Source organism: Vipera berus (assembly GCF_964194415.1).
Source record: "Vipera berus genome assembly, chromosome: 3".
NCBI classification, from domain to species: Eukaryota; Metazoa; Chordata; class Lepidosauria; order Squamata; family Viperidae; genus Vipera; species Vipera berus.
This window is the reverse complement of record NC_138204.1, coordinates 214,597,255-214,619,597: the sequence shown is the minus strand read 5'-3', so window position 1 is coordinate 214,619,597 and position 22,343 is coordinate 214,597,255. Positions and strand designations below refer to the sequence as shown.

At 42.5% G+C, this 22,343-nt stretch overlaps 1 protein-coding gene across 1 annotated transcript in view; it reads right to left on the bottom strand.

Annotated features, from left to right (window-relative positions):
- Positions 1 to 22,343, bottom strand: part of ADGRB1 (adhesion G protein-coupled receptor B1) — a gene marked incomplete at its 5' end in the record, with an annotated part of 265,769 nt that overhangs the window by 60,430 nt on the left and 182,996 nt on the right. The window contains 2 exons of the mRNA XM_081323014.1: positions 1,209 to 1,311; positions 3,007 to 3,110. Of these exons, the coding sequence (XP_081179140.1) occupies positions 1,209 to 1,311; positions 3,007 to 3,110 (207 nt within the window). The remainder of the gene's footprint in view (positions 1 to 1,208; positions 1,312 to 3,006; positions 3,111 to 22,343) is intronic.

The following is a 22,343-nucleotide window of genomic DNA, read 5'->3' as shown; positions in this document are numbered from 1 at the left end:
GGTCAAGGTGTGTAATGTGGGTGCGGCATGCTCATGACACGCTCGCGCGCATTTAACTACGGTGGCTCCGGCTGCGCTGCTGGAAGCCGGTCTCTGGTTGAGATTTAAAACAGCTGATACGCACAATTTTTAAATCTCAACCAGAGACCGGCAATAAGGAAGGTTTTTTTCTTATAGCCTGGAGTTCATCATTTTATTTTTACCAATTTCAAATGTCTATACCTAGGATTCCAGTTTTTAAATTTATCAAACATACATACATACATGCATACATAAAAAGGTAAAGGTTCTCCCGCACATACGTGCTAGTCGTTTCCGACTCTAGGGGCCGGTGCTCATCTCCGTTTCAAAGTCGAAGAGCCAGCACTTGTCCGAGGATGTCTCCGTGGTTATGTGGCCGGCATGACTAGACGCCAAAGGCGCACAGAACGCTGTTGCCTTCCCACCGTAGCGGTCCCTATTTTTCTACTTGCATTTTTACGTGCTTTCTAACTGCTAGGTTGGCAGAAGCTGGGACAAGTAACAGGCGCTCACTCTGTTACGCGGCACTCGGGATTCGACCCGCCAAACTGCCGACCTTCTGATCGACAAGCTCAGTGTCCTAACCCACTGAGCCACCGTGTCCCTAACATACATACATACATACATACATATGTATCGGGCTAGGACTTATTTTTGGGGTAGGTCCCATTTTCGGGTATCTCTTATATACCTTAATTAATGCCGGATTTGGCATTTTTGTCCAACTATCCAGTCTTCCTCAAGAACTTAGTGTAGACGTATCTTAATATAGTGTCTTTTATTTGTCCTAATACCTCTTATATGTCTTAATCTCTTTTACGTATCTCATAGGCTCTGAGATATTTGCTTCCTGGCGAATACCATTTAGGTCATTTTCTTCTCCGCAAGGAGAGAGAACAGATTCATTCAATTTGACAAATCAGTCCTCCCCTTGCTTGCTGCTTCAAGGCAGCACTTTCGAAAGGACGACTCAAAAGCATCTTCTTGGATGCCTTTGTGTGGATGCATGCAGGCGTGTCAGGATGGAGACAAAGCTATAAGCGTGCCCCCGACATTATCCAATGAAGACATGGATGACGTACGTCTTTCTGCGTCCTAGTTTCGGACCCCAAAATCTTTAGCAGAAGGAAAGTCAAAGAGCTGGCCTTGAAGGTTTTAATTCCAGATGGGAGCAGGGTTAGAGTTACCTTGTTCCGGGTTTGAGTTTGCCCGATCAGGATAAGAGCGTTGGAAGATACAATGGAAAGGCAGAAATTGATCAGGATGACCGAACGTTCGGAGCGGATATACCTGCAGTAAGGGAACAAGGAAGCAGAAGGAGAGGAAAGTGTGTCAGATTTAGACTTTCAATAGGACAGGCAGTGTGGTGTGGTGGTTAGGACACTAGATTAGGATCAGGAATCCAACCTCGGAACTTTGAGATAACCTCATTTCTCCATTTAACCTAACTCCAAGGATTTTCTGGGAGGAAGTCCTAGGGATGCCATTGAGATGCTGTGGAGGTAGATGAGGTAGACATCTAATGAAAAAAAAAATTCTAAATGACAAATAGGATTATTGAAACTATATACTTAACTGTTGTTAATTAAAATAATGAGAATTGTTTTAATCTAATGTTTTGCAAAGAAAGATACTTTGGGGAAAGGGGAAATCAAATGAAATTAACATATGGAATATAGATCATAGAAATCAATGTTAAGGACTGTCTTATAAATGTTTCCCAGACAACATTCTGTTTACAAATTACTGAATGATTTATGTTATGTTAAAAAATTCTAATAAAATATTTAACAAAAAGAAAAAAAAATTCTGGATCTGCATTAGCTGTCACCTTCACCCAGTGGTGGGATTCAGATATGTGAACAACCAGTTCTCTGCATGGATGCCGCTTCCAGAAGTCCGTTCTGGGCCTGGGCGACAAAAAAATTAGCTACCGAAGTGGTGCGAACCGGCTGAATCCCACCACTGGACCCAGGGCAGAAAAACATCCAGCAGCCAAGTAGGCTCCCCACCCATTTGCACCACTCAGGTGACCTTGAGGAGACAGGTAAAACCTCCAAGTGGCCTGAACGACTCTCTAAATGGATGCAAAGGGCCAGCTGTCTGCGAGGAGCAATTAAATGCCACAATATGCTGAGCCATAGGATATTTCTGAGCTATCCTTCAAAAATGAAACATTTTTCCCCCCACAGTAGAATTGCATAATCTAGCACAGTGTTTCTCAACTTTAGAAACTTCTAGATGTGTAGACTTCAAGTCCTGGAATTCTCCAGTCAACATGCAGAGCACCCCACCCCCCAAAAAAAGCTCTGTTCATATATTTTTTTAAGTGTCTAAATACAGAGACGAGGATGTGATGAATTTGGGAACTGCTCAATTTCTTTCTATTTTTCCATTGATTTTTCACTGCTAAGGTCTAGCATAGAGTCCCCCAACCTTTTGGGATTGGCGGCCCAGAGTAGGTTGGAGTGTGGAATGAAGACATGGGTGTGTGTGTGTGTGTGTGTATGTGTGTGTGTGTGTGTGTGGCGGGGGGGTAAATGCATGAGCGCATGTATGCGTGTGCATGAACACCCATCGCTCAAGTGACGGGCCCTGAGCATTGCGCGAGTGGGGCTGCAAACGCCCATGACCCTCATGGTGACTCTCATGAGGGGGGCAAGTGACACTTGCATCACTTGCCCAAGTGGGACTGTGCACACTCGGCCACACACACTGCACTGGCCAGCCACTCGCACGGCCTGGTGGCCCACAGGTTGGGGACCCCTGGTCCAGCAGCTGGTAGACCCAAGAGCCAGCTTTAGTAGGTTGAAGGACATCTACTTGTGATGGACCAGGCTATGGATCTGTTGCTTTCTAGCTTGGCTTGATGGCTACCACCGCAGTAGCGATTAAGCTACAGCTTAATTTTCAGCAGCCCCTGCAAACTTTTTCCAAAGAGGAAAGGAAGTTGAGATACACGACGCTGAGGAGTCCAAGTCTTACCTCCAGACCGAGATATAAATGATGATCAGGAGAAGGAGGGTCAAGGAAGACACCCCACAGCCAACGATCAACGTGACCGAAGGGACGAGCACTTTTTCTGTATTCTGAAAAAGAGAGAAAATAGAAACGTGGAGACGCTCGTGAGGGAAACTCTGTTGACCAACATTTGATACGAACTACAGGAAGTCCTTGACTTGTGACCGTGACTGAGCCTCGAATTACGACTTGCCATTCAGCAAGTCACCCTGATCTTATAACGTTTTTCTTAAGCGAAAGTCACTGCCATTAAGCTAACTTTGTGGTTATTAAGCAAATCTATGATATCCAATGGACATTTTTTTGCCAGAAATCGTAAGTACAGGCATTCCTTGATGTGCAACTGTTCATTTAGTGACCCTTTCAAAATTACAACGGCATTGAAAAAAGGGGCTTATGACCATTTTTCACACTTACGACCGTTGCCGCATCTCCATGGTGATGTAATCAAAATTTGGACACTTGGCAACTGACTCATGTTTATGACGGTTGTAGCGTCCCCGGGTCATGTGATTAAAAATTCAGATGCATAGCAATTGACTCTTATTTATGATGATTGCCGTGTCCAGGGCTCCTATGATCCGCTGTTGCGACCATCTGACAAGCAAAAGTCAATGGGGAGACAGATTCGTTTAACAACCGTGTTATTAACTTAAAAATTGCAATAATTCTCTTAACTGCTGTGGCAAGAAGGGTGATAAAATGGGGCAAAACTCACTTCACAAGTCTCTTGCTTAACCACAGAAATGTTGTTATGGTCGTAAGTCGAGGAATGCCTTTAAATGCTGGTTTCTAGCAAAAAAAAAATCTCATAAACCATTTATCTGAAATGGTATTGGGCAGTGATGGTGAACCTTTTAGAGACCGAGTACCGAAACTGCAACCCAAAATCCACTTATTTATCACAAAGTGCCAACATGGCAACTTAACCTGAATACTGATGTTTTAGTTCAGAAAAAAAAACAACCCTCATACATTAACATCTTTGGTCTTAAAAGAAAAACACAATAACAGAGTTTTCAATGGTACAAGCAACTTTTTACTGAAAGGTAAAAGTTTGCATTTGGCATGCTTTTGAACAATTAATGTGATTTTTGCTGTTGTATGCATGCTGATAATTTGTCTAAACTTGGCTCATACTTCGTAAGTTTGAGAGCAACACATGCAGCATTCAGGTCATCTGTTAGTCTGTTTCTGGTGTCAGATTTGATCTAATTCAAAGCTGTAAACAGCTGCTCACAAGCATAAGACGATCCAAACAAAGTAAGGAAAGCAATCCCAAATTCTTTCATTGACTTAAAATTATTTGGCAGAGAATTCCACACTATACTATAGAGTTTCCTGCCTGAGCAGGGGGTTGGACTAAAAGACCTCGAAGGTCCCTTCCATCATCATCATCATCATCATCATCATCATCACCACCACCACCACTACCACCACCATTATTCGCAGTCACGTGACCGTGGCATAAACACAATCTTGCAATGGAAAGGAAGCCGTGAGAATTTTGAAACTGGGTCGTAGACAGCCTTGGGAAAGTCTGTAGTAACTTCAAAATGGCCACCAAGCAACCCATCATAACTCAAGGACTAGATTATTTAAATGGCTTGATTTTTTTTCTCCTCTCCCTTAATTTGAATATCGTACTTTTGCTGCCTTAGAATCTTGAATCCTGAATCTTCCTGGGGTTGATTTATTTTCTTTTAGATATTGGGAAAATTTTGTTCAGCAGGAGGTTATTTGTGGCTGGCTAGATGCAAGTATTCCTTCTTCAGCTGAATGGGTCCATGTACTAAGAGAACGTGATATATATTTTTACAAAAAATTAGTCTATTTCCAAGATTAATATCAAATCCCTGGCAATAAAGCACAGACGAGGACACATGAATTACACAGGCTTCAATAGGAGTTTGAATGCAAACATTTTAGAGTAATGTACAAAATCTTGGAACCCCCGACAGAAACCATGATTTATCGGTGAGTTTCTGCAGGTGGAATCTCTTTGGATGTATTTCTTTGATAGGTAAATCTTATTGAGAGTGTTGTAACGTAAAATATAGGTATTCTGCGACTTACGACACAACTGAGCCTCAAATTTTCCGTGGCTAAGCTAAACATTTGTTAAGAGAACTTTGGAATGGGACCACTCATCGTGGCCACTTCGCCATGGCCAATTCACTGTGGTCAACTCACCATGGCCAACTTGCTGTGGGAGAATTCAACAATTCAATTTCATTGTTTCATTATTCAATTTCATCTACAGACCTCATTCCCTTCTAGTACTGATGACGTTACCTAGTTGGGTAATGAAGTATCTGTAAGCAAAACTCAGAGAACACCAAGGACCCCACAGTCCTCCTCCTCCTCCTCCTCCTCCTCTCTACAGCCCCCATTCCCTTCTACTACTGATGTTGTTACCTAGTTGGGTAATGAAGTATCTGCAAGAAAACAAACAAGCTCAGAAAACACCAAAGCCCCCACAGTCCCCCTCCTCCTCCTCTCTGCAACTTCCCCTCCCTTCTAGTACTGATGACGTTACCTAGTTGGGTAATGAAGTATCTGCAAGCAAAGAACTAAGCTCAGAGACTGCCAAGGAGCCCCCAGTTCAATCCTGAGCTACAAATATTCTCTTCCCTTTGTAGTAAGGTAAAGGTAAAGGTTCCCCCGCACATGCATGCTAGTAGTTTCCAACTCTAGGGGCCAGTGCTCATCTCCATTTCAAAGCCGAAGAGCCAGCGCTTGTCCGAGGACATCTCCGTGGTCACGTGGCCGGCATGACTAGACGCCAAAGGCGCACGGAACGCTGTTACCTTCCCACCGGAGTGGTCCCTATTTTTCTACTTGCATTTTTACGTGCTTTCGAACTGCTAGGTTGGCAGAAGCTGGGACGCGTAACAATCGCTCACTCTGCTACGCAGCACTCGGGATTTGACCCGCCAAACTGCCGACCTTCAGATCGACAAGCTCAGTATCCCAACCCACCGAGCCACCGCGTCCCTTCCCTTTGTAGAGATATGGTAAATATGATAAGAGATATGCCTTAGATTTCCATCCCTCCTCTAACTATGCATAACTAATGCCAGGATAGATATTAAAATCCCCTGTCTGGACTGGACCGTGCTGAAGACTTTCTTCTTTCTCTTTAACTTGACATAGTGAGCTTCTTCTTTCTCCTCTGATGGTAGTCTTTTCTTCCCTCCATCCCTAACCAGTAGGCGATCTCAATGGTGGGATCCAGCCAGTTCACACCAGTTCGGCAGCATTGGTAGCTAATTTTTGGTTGCCCAGGCCCAGAACGGACTTCCGGAAGCGGCATCCCCACACAGAGAACCGGTTGTTCCCCTATTTGAATCCCACCACTGGGCTATCTCCTTCAAAAGTGAGCCCTCATCTCCTTCAGGACAGTGTTTGAAATATCTCCTTCCATCAGGCCCTTGCAGGAACAGAAGGTTAAGGCGAGGGAACAATGATAGGGCTCGCAACCTGGCCATCCTCCTGGACTCACGGCTTAATTTTGAAGATCATATAGGAGCCGTGACCAGGGGGGCTTTTGCCCAGGTTCGCCTGGTGCGCCAGTTGCGACCCTATCTGGACCGAGATGCCCTGTGCACAGTCACTCATACGCTTGTGACCTCCCGATTGGACTACTGCAATGCTCTCTACATGGGGCTGCCCTTGAGGACCACTCGGAGGCTTCAATTGGTGCAGAATGCGGCCGTGCAAGTTGTGATGGGGGCCTCCCGATACTCCCATGTAACACCTCTACTCCGCAAGCTGCATTGGCTCCCGGTTGCCCTCCGGGTGAGATTCAAGGTGCTGGTGATGACCTATAAAGCCCTAAATGGCTTGGGTCTGGGATATTTGAGGGAACACCTCCTGCCAGCATCAAGCTCCCTTCGTCCAGTGCGCTCCCACAGGGAGGGCCTTCTCAGGGTGCGCCCGGTAAAAGACTGCCAGCGGATAACACCCAGGGGGAGGGCCTTCTCTGTGGGTGCGCCTGCCCTTTGGAACCAGCTGCCCGCGGAGCTTAGGACCGCCCCCGACCTCCGTTCATTCCGCCGGGACCTGAAGATCTGGCTCTTCGAGCTCTCCGGCCCAGGCTGAGAATTTTAACTGGGGTTTTTATTTTAAGGGATAATTTAATCTTTTTTAATTGTTTTTTAACTTTTGTATTTTGTATTGCTGATTTTAAATACCCTGTAAACTGCCCTGAGTCCTTCAGGAAAGGGCGGTATATAAATCTAATAAATTAAATCTTCCGACGGAGTTCTAGTCCTGACTGATCCCTGTTCCTTCACGCCTGACTCGCTCCGTGTGCATGTCAGGAACCCGCCCGTGGCATCCTTTCACCTCCTTGTGCAACACTAACAGGGAAAGCAGATGTGACATTTCCAGAGCAGCCATAATCCCCTTCCTTAGGTAGTCCGGATTTTATAGACGGGAGTGCTTACTATTAAACCAAAGAAGAAGGGATGCTTGAATGCTTGCTGGAATTGGGTATGTCTAGTTTCATGCGGTGGCTCAGTGGGGTTAGGACGCTGAGCTTGTCGATCAGAGGGTCGGCAGTTTGGCGGGTCGAATCCCGAGTGCCGCGTAGCAGAGTGAGTATCTGTTACTCGTCCCAGCTTCTGCCAACCTAGCAGTTCGAAAGCACGTAAAAATGCAAGTAGAAAAATAGGGACCACTTTGGTGGGAAGGTAAGAGCGTTCCGTGCGCCTTTGGCGTCTAGTCATGCCGGCCACATGACCACGGAGACGTCCTCGGACAAGCACTGGCTCTTCGGCTTTGAAATGGAGAGGAGCACCGGCCCCTAGAGTCGGAAACGACTAGCACGCATGTGCGGGGGGAACTTTTACCTTTACCTTAGTTTAATGAAGAGAAGGACCAGGGGTGACATGATAGCAGTGTTGCGATATCTCAGGGTCTGCCACACACACACACAAAAAGGGGGGGTGTCAGCCTGTGCTCCAAAGCACATTGACCCAAATTGTCCTCCTCCTCCTCCTCTTCCTCCTCCCCCTCTCCTCCTCCTCCATGCAAACCCACTCCCTTCTAGCACCGATGTTATCTAGTTTGTTAATGAAACCTTTAAAAAACAACAACAACAACAACAACAACCACCCTGCCAAGCTCAGAGAGCACCAAAAACCTGGCCACTTCAACCCTGAGCTACAAATATACTGCTCAAAAAAATAAAAATAAATAAATAAAAGGAACACAAGATAAGACATCCTACTACGTATTAAATACAGTACATTGCGTTGTTTAAGTGTTCCCTTTATTCTTATTTTTTTGAGCAGTATATTTTCTCCCCAAAGCTATATAAACTAGTAGGCTCGTTCAATTTGCATTTTAACACTGAACTGCTTTGCAAATCAGGTGTCAACGGCAGCTTTGTTCCTAGCAATCTAGCCCCTAGCTGTCAAGTGGGAGGTGTGGCTTTCTTCGCCCTTTTAAAATAAATAAATAAATAAATAAATAAATAAATAAATAAATAAATAAATAAATAAATAAATAAATAAATAAATAAATAAACAAACAAACAAACAAACAAACAAATTAATAATAATAATAATAATAATAATAATAATAATAATAATAATAATAATAATAATAATAATAATAATAATAATAATGAAGAAGAAGAAGAAGAAGAAGAAGAAGAAAAAGAAGAAGAAGAAGAAGAAGAAGAAGAAGAAGAAGAAGAAGAAGAAGAAGAAGAAGAAGAAGAAGAAGAAGAAGAAGAAGAAGAAGAAGAAGAAGAAGAAGAAGTTGGAAGGGACCTTGGAGGTCATCTAGTCCAACCCCCTGCTCAGGCAGGAAACCCTATACCACTTCAGACAAATGGCTGTCCAGTCTCTTCTTAAAAACTTCCAGTGTTGGAGCATTTGCAGCTTCTGGAGGCAGGTGGTTCCACTGGTTAATTGTTCTGACTGTCAGGAAGTTTCTCCTTAGTTCCAGGTTGCTTCTCTCCTTGACTAGTCTTCATCCGTTGCTTCTTGTCCTGCCTTCTGGTGCTTTGAAGAATAGCTTGACTCCCTCTTCTTTGGGGCAGCCCCTGAGATATTGGAAGACTGCTATCACGTCACTCCTCACTCTTCTCTTCGTTAAACTACACATAAGGGAGCTGGAGAAAGTTTCAATGAGTTTTTAAAAAAATTTAAAGGCCCATTGGTTTGTTTGTTTCAAGGGGAGGATTTGCATCGAGGATATCCCCTTGCCCGTACATTCTTCGGGGCAAGGGCCCCACCGCTCTTTGTAAAAAAAAAACAACGAACACAAGGGATCCAAATAAAACCCAAGACAAAACAGCAAATGAGTTTGTAAATACGAGCTTGAGGGTGTTCCCTAGCTGGGTCACGAAACGTCTGCATGAAAACAACCAAGTTCGGAGAGCACCAAGGACCCTGCGCTAAATAAAATCGTATTACAGCAAATAAATAAATAAATAAATAAATAAATAAATAAATAAATAAATAAATAAATAAATAAATAAATAAATAAATAAATAAATAAATAAAATCGTATTACAGCAAATAAATAAATAAATAAATAAATAAATAAATAAATAAATAAATAAATAAATAAATAAATAAATAATAAATAAATAAATACTACACTCTATTACTCCAAATTAAAAAGACCTGGAATGCGTTTGTGGTTTTTGTCTAAACGTAAGTCTTTCCCAACCTGCTCCGCTTGCCATTCGCCTGAAAAATTGGAGAGTGCACAATGGATAAACAGGGTTGCCACTGGCTCAGGGATGGGAGAATTGAAATGTCCCTTTTCTGCACGGTTTTGCACAGCCACAGACCGTTCGCTTAATTATAGTGAATAAAATGGAGCCTAAGAGCCATCTTAATGCAGCCCGATTCATTAACAATTAAACAATCCCCGCTCGCTCTCTATTAAGCCGTCTCCTCAGGAAGGGGAGATCAAGTGTGACTGGGGGAAAAACACACCACACATCCCGGTAGGCTTTAAAGAGTAGCCGCATCACACAGTTTTAATAATTTATTTTTTTTAAAAAAAATGTCTTAGCTTCTTAATTAAATAGCCAGGCAGGCAAAGGAGAAGACACTTCCGGAGAGAAATTTGCAGAAGGGGAATGATTGGAAGGATGGGGTGTGTGTGTCCACCTCCAAAGCACTTGAGGGCAGGATAAGAAACAATGGGTAGGAGTTCATTGAAGAGAGATCCAACTTGGAAATAAGGAAGAATTTTTCTGACACAGAGAATTAATCAGTGGGACAGCTTGGGTTCTGGAGTGATGGGTGCTCCATCGCTGGAGGCTTAAGGAGAGGTTGGACAGCTATTTGTCTGGGATGCTACAAGGACTCCTTCCTTCGGCAAAAGGTTGGGTTTGAAGACCTCCAAGAACCATGATTCTATCATTCTAAGGTTCTTAGGTTCTAGGCTTCTACGATTCCATGACTCTGTGATTCCATGATTCCAGGGTTCAAGGGTTTTATGGTTCTAGGATTCCATGATTCTTTGATTCGGTGACTCTATGATTCTATCATCTATCTATCTATCTATCTATCTATCTATCTATCTATCTATCTATCTATCTATCTATCTATCTATCTATCTATCATCTATCATCTATCATCTATCAATCTAAATAATAATAATAATAATAATAATAATAATAATAATAATAATAATAATAATAATAATAATAATAATAATAATAATAATAATAATAATAATAATAAGAAGAAGAAGAAGAAGAAGAAGAAGAAGAAGAAGAAGAAGAAGAAGAAGAAGAAGAAGAAGAAGAAGAAGAAGAAGAAGAAGAAGAAGAAGAAGAAGAAGAAGAAGAAGAAGAAGAAGAAGAAGAAGTTGGAAGGGACCTTGGAGGTCATCTAGTCCAACCCCTTGCTCAGGCAGGAAACCCTATACCATTTCAGGCAAATGGCTGTCCAGTCTCTTCTTCAAAACTTCCAGTGTTGGAGCATTCACAACCTCTGGAGGCAGGTTGTTCCACTGGTTAATCTATCTATCCATCTATCTATCTATCTATCTATCTATCTATCTATCTATCTATCTATCTATCTATCTATCTATCTATCTATCTATATCTCTCTGTCTATCTGTCTCTCTGTCATCATAAATATGAATCAGTTGCCAAGCATTCAAATTCTGACCATGTGATCACGGGGTCGTTAAGTGTGAAAAACAGTCTCCTTTTTTCAGTGCTGTTGTAACTTTGAATGGTCACTAAACAAACTGTTGTAAGTCGAGAACTACCTGTATTTAGAATGCAAAGGTAAAAGCAAGTGCCTTTAAAAAAAAATAAAAGAATTAAAAACCCAGGCATCTACACAGGAACAGATGCATGAGGAACATATTGTGGATGAACACACAGGATACGAGCAAAGAGGGAAAACAAACAGGAGTTAGCAGAAGGATGAGACACGGAAGAGGAGGCAGCAGAGGAGATGCACCTTTGCAGAGATGTGCTGTGCTGGGTCATAGGGATGAGGAGGCCACCGCTGGAAGAGGGACCGATTGCAGCGGAATTGTCCAGAGAGCCTCCGAGTGGCACTGGAGAATAACTGAAGGATTGCTTCCTACTGAGTAAGGAAAGACCGCAACAGGAATGTAAGGCAGCCAAAAAAAGAAAAAGCTTGGCCCAAGAGTCTCAGAGAGAATCCCTAAATGGTCATGGTTAATCAGGGAGGGAGGGAGGGAGGGAGGAAGGAAGGAAGGAAATGTGTGGGTGAGAGGGAAGGAAGGAAGGAAATGAAGGTATGAGAGGGAGAGAGGGAGGAAGGAAGGAAGGAAGGAAGGAAGGAAGGAAGGAAAGAAGGAAGGAAGGAAGGGAGACAAAGGAAGAGAGGGAGGGAGGGAGGGAGGAAGGAAGGGAGAGATGAAGGAAGAGAGGGAGGGAGGGAGGAAGGAAGGAAGGAAGGAAGGAAGGAAATGTGTGGGTGAGAGGGAGGGAAGGAAGGAAATGAAGGTATGGGAGGGAGGGAGGGAGGAAAGGAAGGAAGGAAGGAAGGAAGGAAGGAAGGAAGGAAGGAAGGAAGGAAGGAAGGAAGGAAGGAAGGAAGGAAATGTGTGGGTGAGAGGGAGGGAAGGAAGGAAATGAAAGTATGGGAGGGAGGGAGGGAGGAAAGGAAGGAAGGAAGGAAATGTGTGGGTGAGAGGGAAGGAAGGAAGGAAATGAAGGTATAAAAGGGAGAGAGGGAGGAAGGAAAGGAAGGAAGGAAATGAAGAAAGGGTGAGGGAGGGAAGGAGGAAGGAAGGAAGGAAGGAAAGAAGGAAGGAAGGAAGGGAGACAAAGGAAGAGAGGGAGGGAGGGAGGGAGGAAGGAAGGGAGAGACGAAGGAAGAGAGGGAGGGAGGGAGGGAGGGAGGAAGGAAGGAAGGAAGGAAGGAAATGTGTGGGTGAGAGGGAGGGAAGGAAGGAAATGAAGGTATGGGAGGGAGGGAGGGAGGAAAGGAAGGAAGGAAGGAAGGAAGGAAGGAAGGAAGGAAGGAAGGAAGGAAATGTGTGGGTGAGAGGGAGGGAAGGAAGGAAATGAAGGTATGGGAGGGAGGGAGGGAGGGAGGAAAGGAAGGAAGGAAGGAAGGAAATGTGTGGGTGAGAGGGAAGGAAGGAAGGAAATGAAGGTATGAGAGGGAGAGAGGGAGGAAGGAAAGGAAGGAAGGAAATGAAGAAAGGGTGAGGGAGGGAGGGAGGGAGGAAGGAAGGAAGGAAGGAAGGAAAGAAGGAAGGGAGACAAAGGAAGAGAGGGAGGGAGGGAGGGAGGAAGGAAGGGAGAGACGAAGGAAGAGAGGGAGGGAGGGAGGGAGGAAGGAAGGAAGGAAGGAAGGAAGGAAGGAAGGAAATGTGTGGGTGAGAGGGAGGGAAGGAAGGAAATGAAGGTATGGGAGGGAGGGAGGGAGGAAAGGAAGGAAGGAAGGAAGGAAGGAAGGAAGGAAATGTGTGGGTGAGAGGGAGGGAAGGAAGGAAATGAAGGTATGGGAGGGAGGGAGGAAGGAAGGAAGGGAGGGAGGGAGGGAAGGGTATGGGAGGGAAGAAGGAAGAAAGGAAATGAAGGTATAGGAGGGAGAGAAGGAGGGTGTGAGGGAGGAAGAAGGAGGGAAGGAAATTTGTGGATGAGAGGGAGGGAGGGGGAAAGGAAGGAAATGAAAGTATGGGAGGGAGGGAGGAAGGAAGGAAAAATAGGTATTGGAAAGAGGGAGGAAGGGAAAAGATAGGAACAGCCCTGCAGTTGTGTGTTCCAATGCTCTCCACCCCGAAAACAATGTTGATAGCCCACTCTTGCAGGAGCCTGATGGAAATTTTTCATCTTTCATGAAAGCACCGGGAGCTACACTATTCACAGAGGAGCACAAAGATTTACAACATCAAACCAGAGAGTCACTACTAGAACATGAGCCCGACCTTCGCTCCTTCCGACGCGATCTGAAGACTTATTTGTTCGAACAAGCCGGCCTGGCCTGATGGGGGATGGGTTTATTATTATTATTATTATTATTATTATTATTATTATTATTATTATTATTATTATTATTATTATTATTATTATTATTATTATTATTATTATTATTATTATTATTATTTTATTTGTATACTGCCCTTCTCCCGAAGGACTCAGGGTGGTGAACAGGGCAAACATATAAAAGTACAGGAATACAAAAACTAAAAAAGAATTAAACAAGATGCCCAAGTTAAAACAGTAGATTAAAATACATTTAAAATAACAATAAAACCTAAAAAAAATTTTTTTAAATTTGTTTTTAACTTTTGTATCTTGGTTTTTTTTAATCACCCTGTATACCGCCCTGAGTCCTTCGGGAAAGGGCGGTATATAAATGTAATAAAATAAATAATAATAATAATAATAATAATAATAATAATAATAATAATAATAATAATAATAATAATAATAATAATAAACCCATCCCCCATCAGGCCAGGCCGGCTTGTTCGAACAAATAAGTCTTCAGATCGCGTCGGAAGGAGCGAAGGTCGGGCGGTGAAGAAAGGGAAATAGGTGAAGAAATGGAAGACTGCAGAAGGAAGTTAGCAAGGGGAAAGGGGACCACTCGCCACGGCCAACTCACCGTTACCAACTTAACACGGGACAAATTGTCATGGGACAATTCAACCAAGGCAAAAGTTCAATTAATTTCAACAGAACTGTGGCCAATAGTAATAAAAGAGAGAAAGCCAAAGCGGAGATACAGGACTTACAATACATTTCGACGAAAGCATGGTCACAATAATAAAAGTAAGTGAATGAATTGATTAATGCGGTGCTGAATTGTCCCACAGTGAGTTGTCCTGTAGCGACTTGATTCCGACGAATTGTCCTAGGCCAGGGGTAGGCAACCTTGGCTCTTTTATTACTCCTGGACTTCAACTCCCAGAATTCCTGAGCCAGCCATGCTGAGGGGAAAGGGAGAGGTTTCCAAGCTGAGCCATGCTGGCTCAGGAATTCTGGGAGTTGAAGTCCACCAGTCATAAAAGAGCCAAGGTTGCCTAGGCCGCTTTATGACTCATGGACTTCGACTCCCAGAATTCCTGAGCCAGCATGGCTCAGCTTGGAAACCTCTCCCTTTCCCCACAGCATGGCTGACTCAGGAATTCTGGGAGTTGAAGTCCACCAGTCATGAAGGGGCCATAGATTCCCCCATGCTGGCTCAGGAATTCTGGGAGTTGAAGTCCACCAGTCATAAAAGAGCCAAGGTTGCCTAGGCCGCTTTATGACTCATGGACTTCGACTCCCAGAATTCCTGAGCCAGCATGGCTCAGCTTGGAAACCTCTCCCTTTCCCCACAGCATGGCTGACTCAGGAATTCTGGGAGTTGAAGTCCACCAGTCATGAAGGGGCCATAGATTCCCCCATGCTGGCTCAGGAATTCTGGGAGTTGAAGTCCACCAGTCATAAAAGAGCCAAGGTTGCCTAGGCCGCTTTATGACTCATGTACTTCAACTCCCAGAATTCCTGAGCCAGCCCTGCTGAGGGAAAAGGGAGAGGTTTCCAAGCTGAGCCATGCTGGCTCAGGAATTCTGGGAGTTGAAGTCCACCAGTCATAAAAGAGCCGAGGTTGCCTACCCCTGGCCTAGGCCCACCAGCACGTTTGCTCAAAAGCTCAGTGAAAACTTAAAAACAGTTCAACCCAGAGCAAAAAGACACAGCAAGGAGGTGTAAACATGCCAGAAAGATGCTACCAACGGAGAAATACAATCGAGATCATGCGAGGTATCGGTACCGCTTTATAAAACCCTAGTGAGGCCACACCTGGAATACGGCAACCAGTTTTGGTGACCATATCACAAAAAAAGACGTTGAGAGTTTGGAAAAAATTCAGAGAAGAGCAACTAAGATATTTGAAGTTACAATGCCACCGAAAAAGAGAGACTTGCAACCATTTTTCACACTTACGACCTGTGCACCATCTCCATGGTCACATAATCTAAACAGCAGTGATTCACTAATAAGGCCACACCTGGAATACTGCAGCCAGTTTTGGCCACCATATCACAAAAAAGATGTTGAGAGTTTGGAAAAAATTCAGAGAAGAGCAACTAAGATGATCTGAGGCCTGGAGACTAAAACATACGAAGAACAGCTGCAGGACTTGGGTTTGGCTAGTCTAAAGAAAAAAGAAACAGGAACGACATGATAGCAGCGTTCCAATATTTGAGGGGGTGCTACAAAGAAGAAGAGGGGGTCAGGTTATTCTCCAAAGCACTAGATGAGAAAGAATGGTTGGAAACTAGTCAAGGAGAGAAGCAGCCTAGAACTAAGGAGAAACTTCCTGACAGCGAGGACAATTAACCAGTGGAACAGCTTGCCACCAGAGGTTGTGGGTGCTCCAGCACTGGAAGTATTAAAGAACACGAAAGGTGGGGATGAACATCCAAGAAAGAAAGAAATCATAAATAAATAATCAACTGTGAGCAGATACAGAGCCTTCAGAAGTTGTGGGTGCTCCATCTCTGGAGGTTTTTAAGAAGAGACTAGACAGTCACTTGTCTGAGATGGTATAGGTTCTCCTGCTTGAGCAGGGGGCTGGACTAGAAGACCTCCAAGGTCCCTTCCAGCTCTATTCTATTCTATTCTATTCTATTCTATTCTATTCTATTCTATTCTATTCTATTCTATTCTATTCTATTCTATTCTATTCTATTCTATTCTATTCTATTCTATTCTATTCTATTCTATAATTCTATTCTCTAATTCTAAATTATTCCATAATTCTATTCTATTCTATTCTATTCTATTCTATTCTATTCTATTCTATTCTATTCTATTCTATTCTATTCCATTCCATTCCATTCCATTCCATTCCATTCCATTCCATTCCATTCCATTCTATTCTATTCTATTCTATTCTATTCTATTCTATTCTATTCTATTCTATTCTATTCTATTCTATTCCATTCCATTCCATTCCATTCCATTCCATTCTATTCCAATCCATATTTTCTATTCTATTCTGTTCTGTTCTGTTCTGTTCTAGTCTAGTCTAGTCTAGTCTTGTCTATTTCAATCCATCTTTTCTTTTCTTCTTTTCTTTTCTTTTCTTTTCTTTTCTTTTCTTTTCTTTTCTTTTCTTTTCTTTTCTTTTCTTTCCTTCTCTTTTCTTCTCTTCTCTTTTCTTTTCTTTTAGTTTAGTCTAGTCTAGTCTAGTCTAATCTATTTCTCAGAACCATGTCTCATAAGATAAGGTGAAAACAACAACAAAAACAGACATTTTTCCCACACAGGTTCAAAGATAAAGGAAGTGGAATTAAGTAGCATAAGAGCTGATCAGTTAAGACACTAAAATGCTAACCGCAATACAAAGAACTATTCAACTCCTATATTGGTTCAATCTTCTGTAACAAGAGAGTATGCTTTTCAACAGACCATTGTGAAGATCAACACAAAGGGAAAACATTGAAAGTCCAAACTGACAGAATCACGGTAGGGAATACTTCTTTACTTTGAATAGATTTAAATCTCAGAATCTTACTTTTTTAAAAAAGACACTTAATAGATTGTGGGAACGTTATCAACATAACATATCTTGACTTCAGTAAAACATTGTTTTAATGGAGGTCTTCTAGTCCAACCCCCTGCTCAACCATTTATACCATTTATACCTATACCATTTCAGATCGGAGGTTATACAGTCTTTTCTTAAAGACCTCCAGTGAGGCAAGCACCCAGCGATGCCCTCGCCGTGATGTCCTGTTGCCTGGAGGCGGTCCAGGTCTGGATGGGGAGAAACAGGCTTCATCTCAATCCTGCCAAGACTGAGTGGCTGTGCATATCGGAATCTCGGGTTAACCAGACCATTCCACCTTTAACAATGGCGGGTGAGGTGTTACCCCCCCCCCGTTGATAGGGCTTGCAACTTGGGTGTCCTCCTGGACTCCCAGCTCAATTTTGAAGACCATATAGGAGCCGTGACCAGGAGGGCTTTTGCCCAGGTTCGCCTGGTGCGCCAGTTGCGACCCTATCTGGACCAAGAAGCCCTACGCACAGTCACTCATGCACTCGTGACCTCCCGTTTAGACTACTGCAACGCTCTCTACATGGGGCTGCCCTTGAGGACCACTCGGAGGCTTCAGCTGGTGCAGAATGCGGCCGCGCGAGTCGTGATGGGGGTTTCCCGATACTCCCATGTACCACCTCTACTCCGCGAGCTGCATTGGCTTCCGGTTGCCCTCCGGGTGAGATTCAAGGTGCTGGTGATGACCTATAAAGCCCTTAATTTTATTTTAACCTGTATATATTGTACTGTTTTAATTTGCCCTGTAAACCACCCTGAGTCCCTCGGGAAAAGGGTGGTATATAAATCGAAATAAATAAATAAATAAATAAATAAATAAATAAATAAATAAATAAATGGCTTGGGTCCGGGATATCTGAGGGAACACCTGCTGCCAGCATCAAGTTCCCTTCGTCCAGTGCGCTCACACAGGGAGGGTCTCCTCAGGGTGCCGCCGGTAAAAGATTGCCGGCGGATAACACCCAGGGGGAGGGCCTTCTCAGTGGGGGCGCCTGCCCTCTGGAACCAGCTGCCCATGGAGCTGAGGACTGCCCCCGACCTCCGTTCATTCCGCCGGGACCTGAAGACCTGGCTCTTCGAGCTCTCTGGCCCAGGCTGAGAATTTTAATTTTAATTTTAATTGGGGTTTTTACTTTTTTCAGGGATTGATGTAATTTTTTTAAATTGTTTTTAACTTTTGTATTTCTTGTTTTAAATACCCTGTAAACTGCCCTGAGTCCTTTGGGAAAGGGTGGTATATAAATCCAATAAATAAAATAAAATAAAATAAATAAATAACTTCTGGTGGCAAGCCATTCCACTGGCTAATTTTCCTCACTGTTAGGAAGTTTCTGCTTAATTCGAAGTGGCTTTTCTCCTTGATTACTTTCCAACCATTGTTTCTTCTGGTGCTTTGGAAAATAAGTTAAAACCCCCCCCCCCTTCTTTGTGGCAGCCCCTCAGATACTGGAAATTCATTCATTCATTCATTCATTCATTCATTCATTTTATACAGCTGCCCATCCCACATACACGACTCTGTACAGCCCACCATGAAACCAGGTTAAAAACATCACAACAAAACCGTAAATAACATATACAGCAACTGAGATAAAATCAACCAACACAATTAATTAATGTACCACACACTCTGGATCTTTAGCTCTGAACCAGAATCAGGTTTTAAAGTTTCGTGGGAGGTCAGTAAGTTCTTCTTTGAGAAACTCGCCAGTGATATTCTAATTAGCAAGCTGCATTCTAATTAGTGACCACATACAGTAGCTGGCTTGAAAATTGAGTTTATTAATAGTTCCTCACTGGACCAGAAAGAGGTGCTGAATGGAATGAAACAAGATAAGAGTTCTTAACCAATCTTCTTCATGAATTAATGACTTGTATAAAAGACTTAACAACTTGTATCAACCGCTACAGAACATACGCAGTAGACTGGATGGGATAATTGATCCACTGGAAGGCAGAAATAAGAATTTATTGAGACATGACATAATAATGTAATAATCAATAGTTGAGAATTATTGAGGTAAATCGGGTTAGGGTTCCAAGAAATATAGGATTATCATGGAGTAGAAGCTTGATCTGACTAAGAGACCAAGACATGTTAGCAGATGTTTCGCCTCAAGGAGAGAAGATGGACGAGGATGTGAAAATGCTACTCAGACACCTGAAAAGATATCATGTGGAAGATGATCAGAGTTCTCTCTAGAAGAGAAGATGCAGAAGAACAGGGTGAAGTCGACCCAAGAGAAGATTGGAAGAAATTCTCACATTGTTCCATAAACAAGACAGAGATCCAGATGCCTAGTTCAGATGCCTCCAGACGTTGTGAATACTCCAATACTGGAAGGTTTTAAGAACAGATTGGACAACCATTTGTCTGCAATGGTATAGGGTTTCCTGCCTGAGCAGGGGGTTGGACTATATGACCTCCAAGGTCCCTTCCAGCTCTATTCTATTCTATTCTATTCTATTCTGTTCTGTTCTGTTCTGTTCTGTTCTATTCTATTCTATTCTATTCTATTCTATTCTATTCTATTCTATTCTATTCTATTCTATTCTATTCTATTCTATTCTATTCTATTCTATTCTATTCTATTCTATTCTATTCTATTCTATTCTATTCTATTCTATTCTATTCTATTCTATTCTATTCTATTCTATTCCACTCCACTCCAGTATTCTATTCTATTCTATTCTATTCTATTCTATTCTATTCTATTCTATTCTATTCTATTCTATTCTATTCTATTCTATTCTATTCTATTCTATTCTATTCTATTCTATTCTATTCTATTCTATTCTATTCTATTCTATTCTATTCTATTCCATTCCATTCTAGAAGAAATGTTTTAAGAAATTGGAAGTGTTAGCAAGGACAGTACTAAGATTTCTTTGTTTTCTGCTCCTTATTCTAACAATAAGAGTCATACACCTAACTTCCCAAATAATTCAGTCACTAGGATAGTTCTCCACCAAGATTATCCACCAGCAGAAGATAGAAGACCTTCAGATATAGAACTGCTGAAGTGAAAATCTTCTTTCCTGAAAACATCTGGATTGAGTTTGGGGATGGTTGAGAAGTCGGTGGTGTACGCCAAGGGTGTTCAACCTTGCCAAGTTTAAGACTTGTGGACTTCAGCTCATTTCAGCTCACTTCAGAATTCTGGGAGTTGACGTCCACAAAACGTAAAGTTGCCAAGTTGGGAACCCTAGTGTACTCCATGGGGTTGGATGGTGGACTGAAAAATGTCCTTCATATTCTGGCAGGTGACAGTTGCTCGATGCCACAAAAGGAAGAGACTGTGCAAAGGGAGATGGCAGCTTGTGTTTATCCTGAGAAATGTCATGAACAGTAAAATGTGGCCCGTTAGCCAAATAACACGCAGTGTAATTTGCCTGTTATAAAAAGAGCAAGAAAACTCAAAGAGTAGGGTTGCAACATGTCATGCACAAATGGCAGCTTTAGGAGATCTTTTGCGGAAAGACAGAGCTGAGCTATTGCCAGAATAAACTAGAAATTTCGACTTTTAACATCAAGCCAGCAACTGTTGGAAAAGTGTGACATAAATAAGGAGGCCGAGCAGATGTCATTTTGATCTTCAACATCAATGCAATACAAGAAGCCTCAGATGGCAGAGGCATTTTGCTAACTTTATTTGGCCTCAGCAACAAAGTAAGACCAGAATAACTGAATGACAGAGTTGGAAGGGACCGTGGAGGTCTTCTAGTCCAACCCCCTGCTCAAGCAGGAGACCCTACACCATTCCAGACAAGTGGCTGTCCAATCTCTTCTCCAAATACTCCAGCACTGGAGCATTCACAGCTTGCGGAGACAAGCCATTCCACTGATTAATTGTTCTATCAGGAAATTCCTCTTTAGTTCTAGGTTTTTAAGAAGAGACTTGACAGCCATTTGTCTGAAATGGTATAGGGCAGGGGGGGGGGTGTTCAAACTTGGCCCTTTTTATGACTTGTGGACTTCAGCTCCCAGAATTTCTCAGCCAGACATGCTGGCTGAGGAATTCTGGGAGTTGAAGTCTACAAGTCATAAAAGGGCCAAGTCTGAAGACCCCTGGTATAGGGTTTCCTGCCAGGGTAGGGGGTTGGACTTGAAGACCTCCAAGGTCCCTTCCAATGTTTGTTATTCTGTTCTCTATCTCTGTCTCTGTCTTGTCTCTGTCTGTCTGTCTGTCTGTCTGTCTGTCTGTCTATCTATCTATCTATCTATCTATCTATCTATCTATCTATCTATCGTGTCTCTATCTATCTATCTATCTATCTATCTATCTATCTATCTATCTATCTATCTATCTATCTATCTACTGTGTCTGTCTGTCTATCTATCTGCTGCGTCTATCTATCTATCTATCTATCTATCTATCTATCTATCTATCTATCTATCTATCTATCTATCTCCTGTGTCTGTCTGTCTATCTATCTACTGTGTCTATCTATCTGTCTATCTATCTATCTATCTATCTATCTATCTATCTATCTATCTATCTATCTATCTATCTATCTATCTATATCTACCGTGTCTGTCTGTCTGTCTGTCTGTGTCTGTCTGTCTGTCTGTCTGTCTATCTGTCTGTCTGTCAATCTATCTATCTATCTATCTATCTATCTATCTATCTATCTATCTATCTATCTATCTATCTATCATCTATCTATCTATCTCCTGTGTCTGTCTGTCTGTCTATCTACTGTGTCTGTCTGTCTGTCTGTCTGTCTGTCTGTCTGTCTGTCTGTCTGTCTATCTATCTATCTATCTATCTATCTATCTATCTATCTATCTATCTATCTATCTATCTATCTATCTATCTATCTATCTATCTATCTATCTATCTATCTATCTATCATCAATCTATTTACCTCTATCTTTATAATGTCTGTCTGTCTGTCTGTCTGTCTGTCTGTCTGTCTGTCTGTCTGTCTGTCTGTCTGTCTGTCTATCTATCTATCTATCTATCTATCTATCTATCTATCTATCTATCTATCTATCTTCTCTCTCTCTCTGTCTCACTCTCCCTCCCTCTCTAGAAAAAAGAATCCCCTCCTAATAGCCTAGAAAGAGATGGATCTGAAGTTTGAAATATGGTTGTTCTGCTTTGTAATTCTGCTTCCAGTTCTGATCACTACAATACAAAAATGACGCTGAGGTTCTAGAAAGAGATTAAAGAGAAGAGCATCAAAGAGCATCTGTTATTTCCTTACATCTCTCCTAATTTCCCTAATAATTATTTCCCCCCCCCCCAAAAAAAAAAAAACCCACTACCCTGA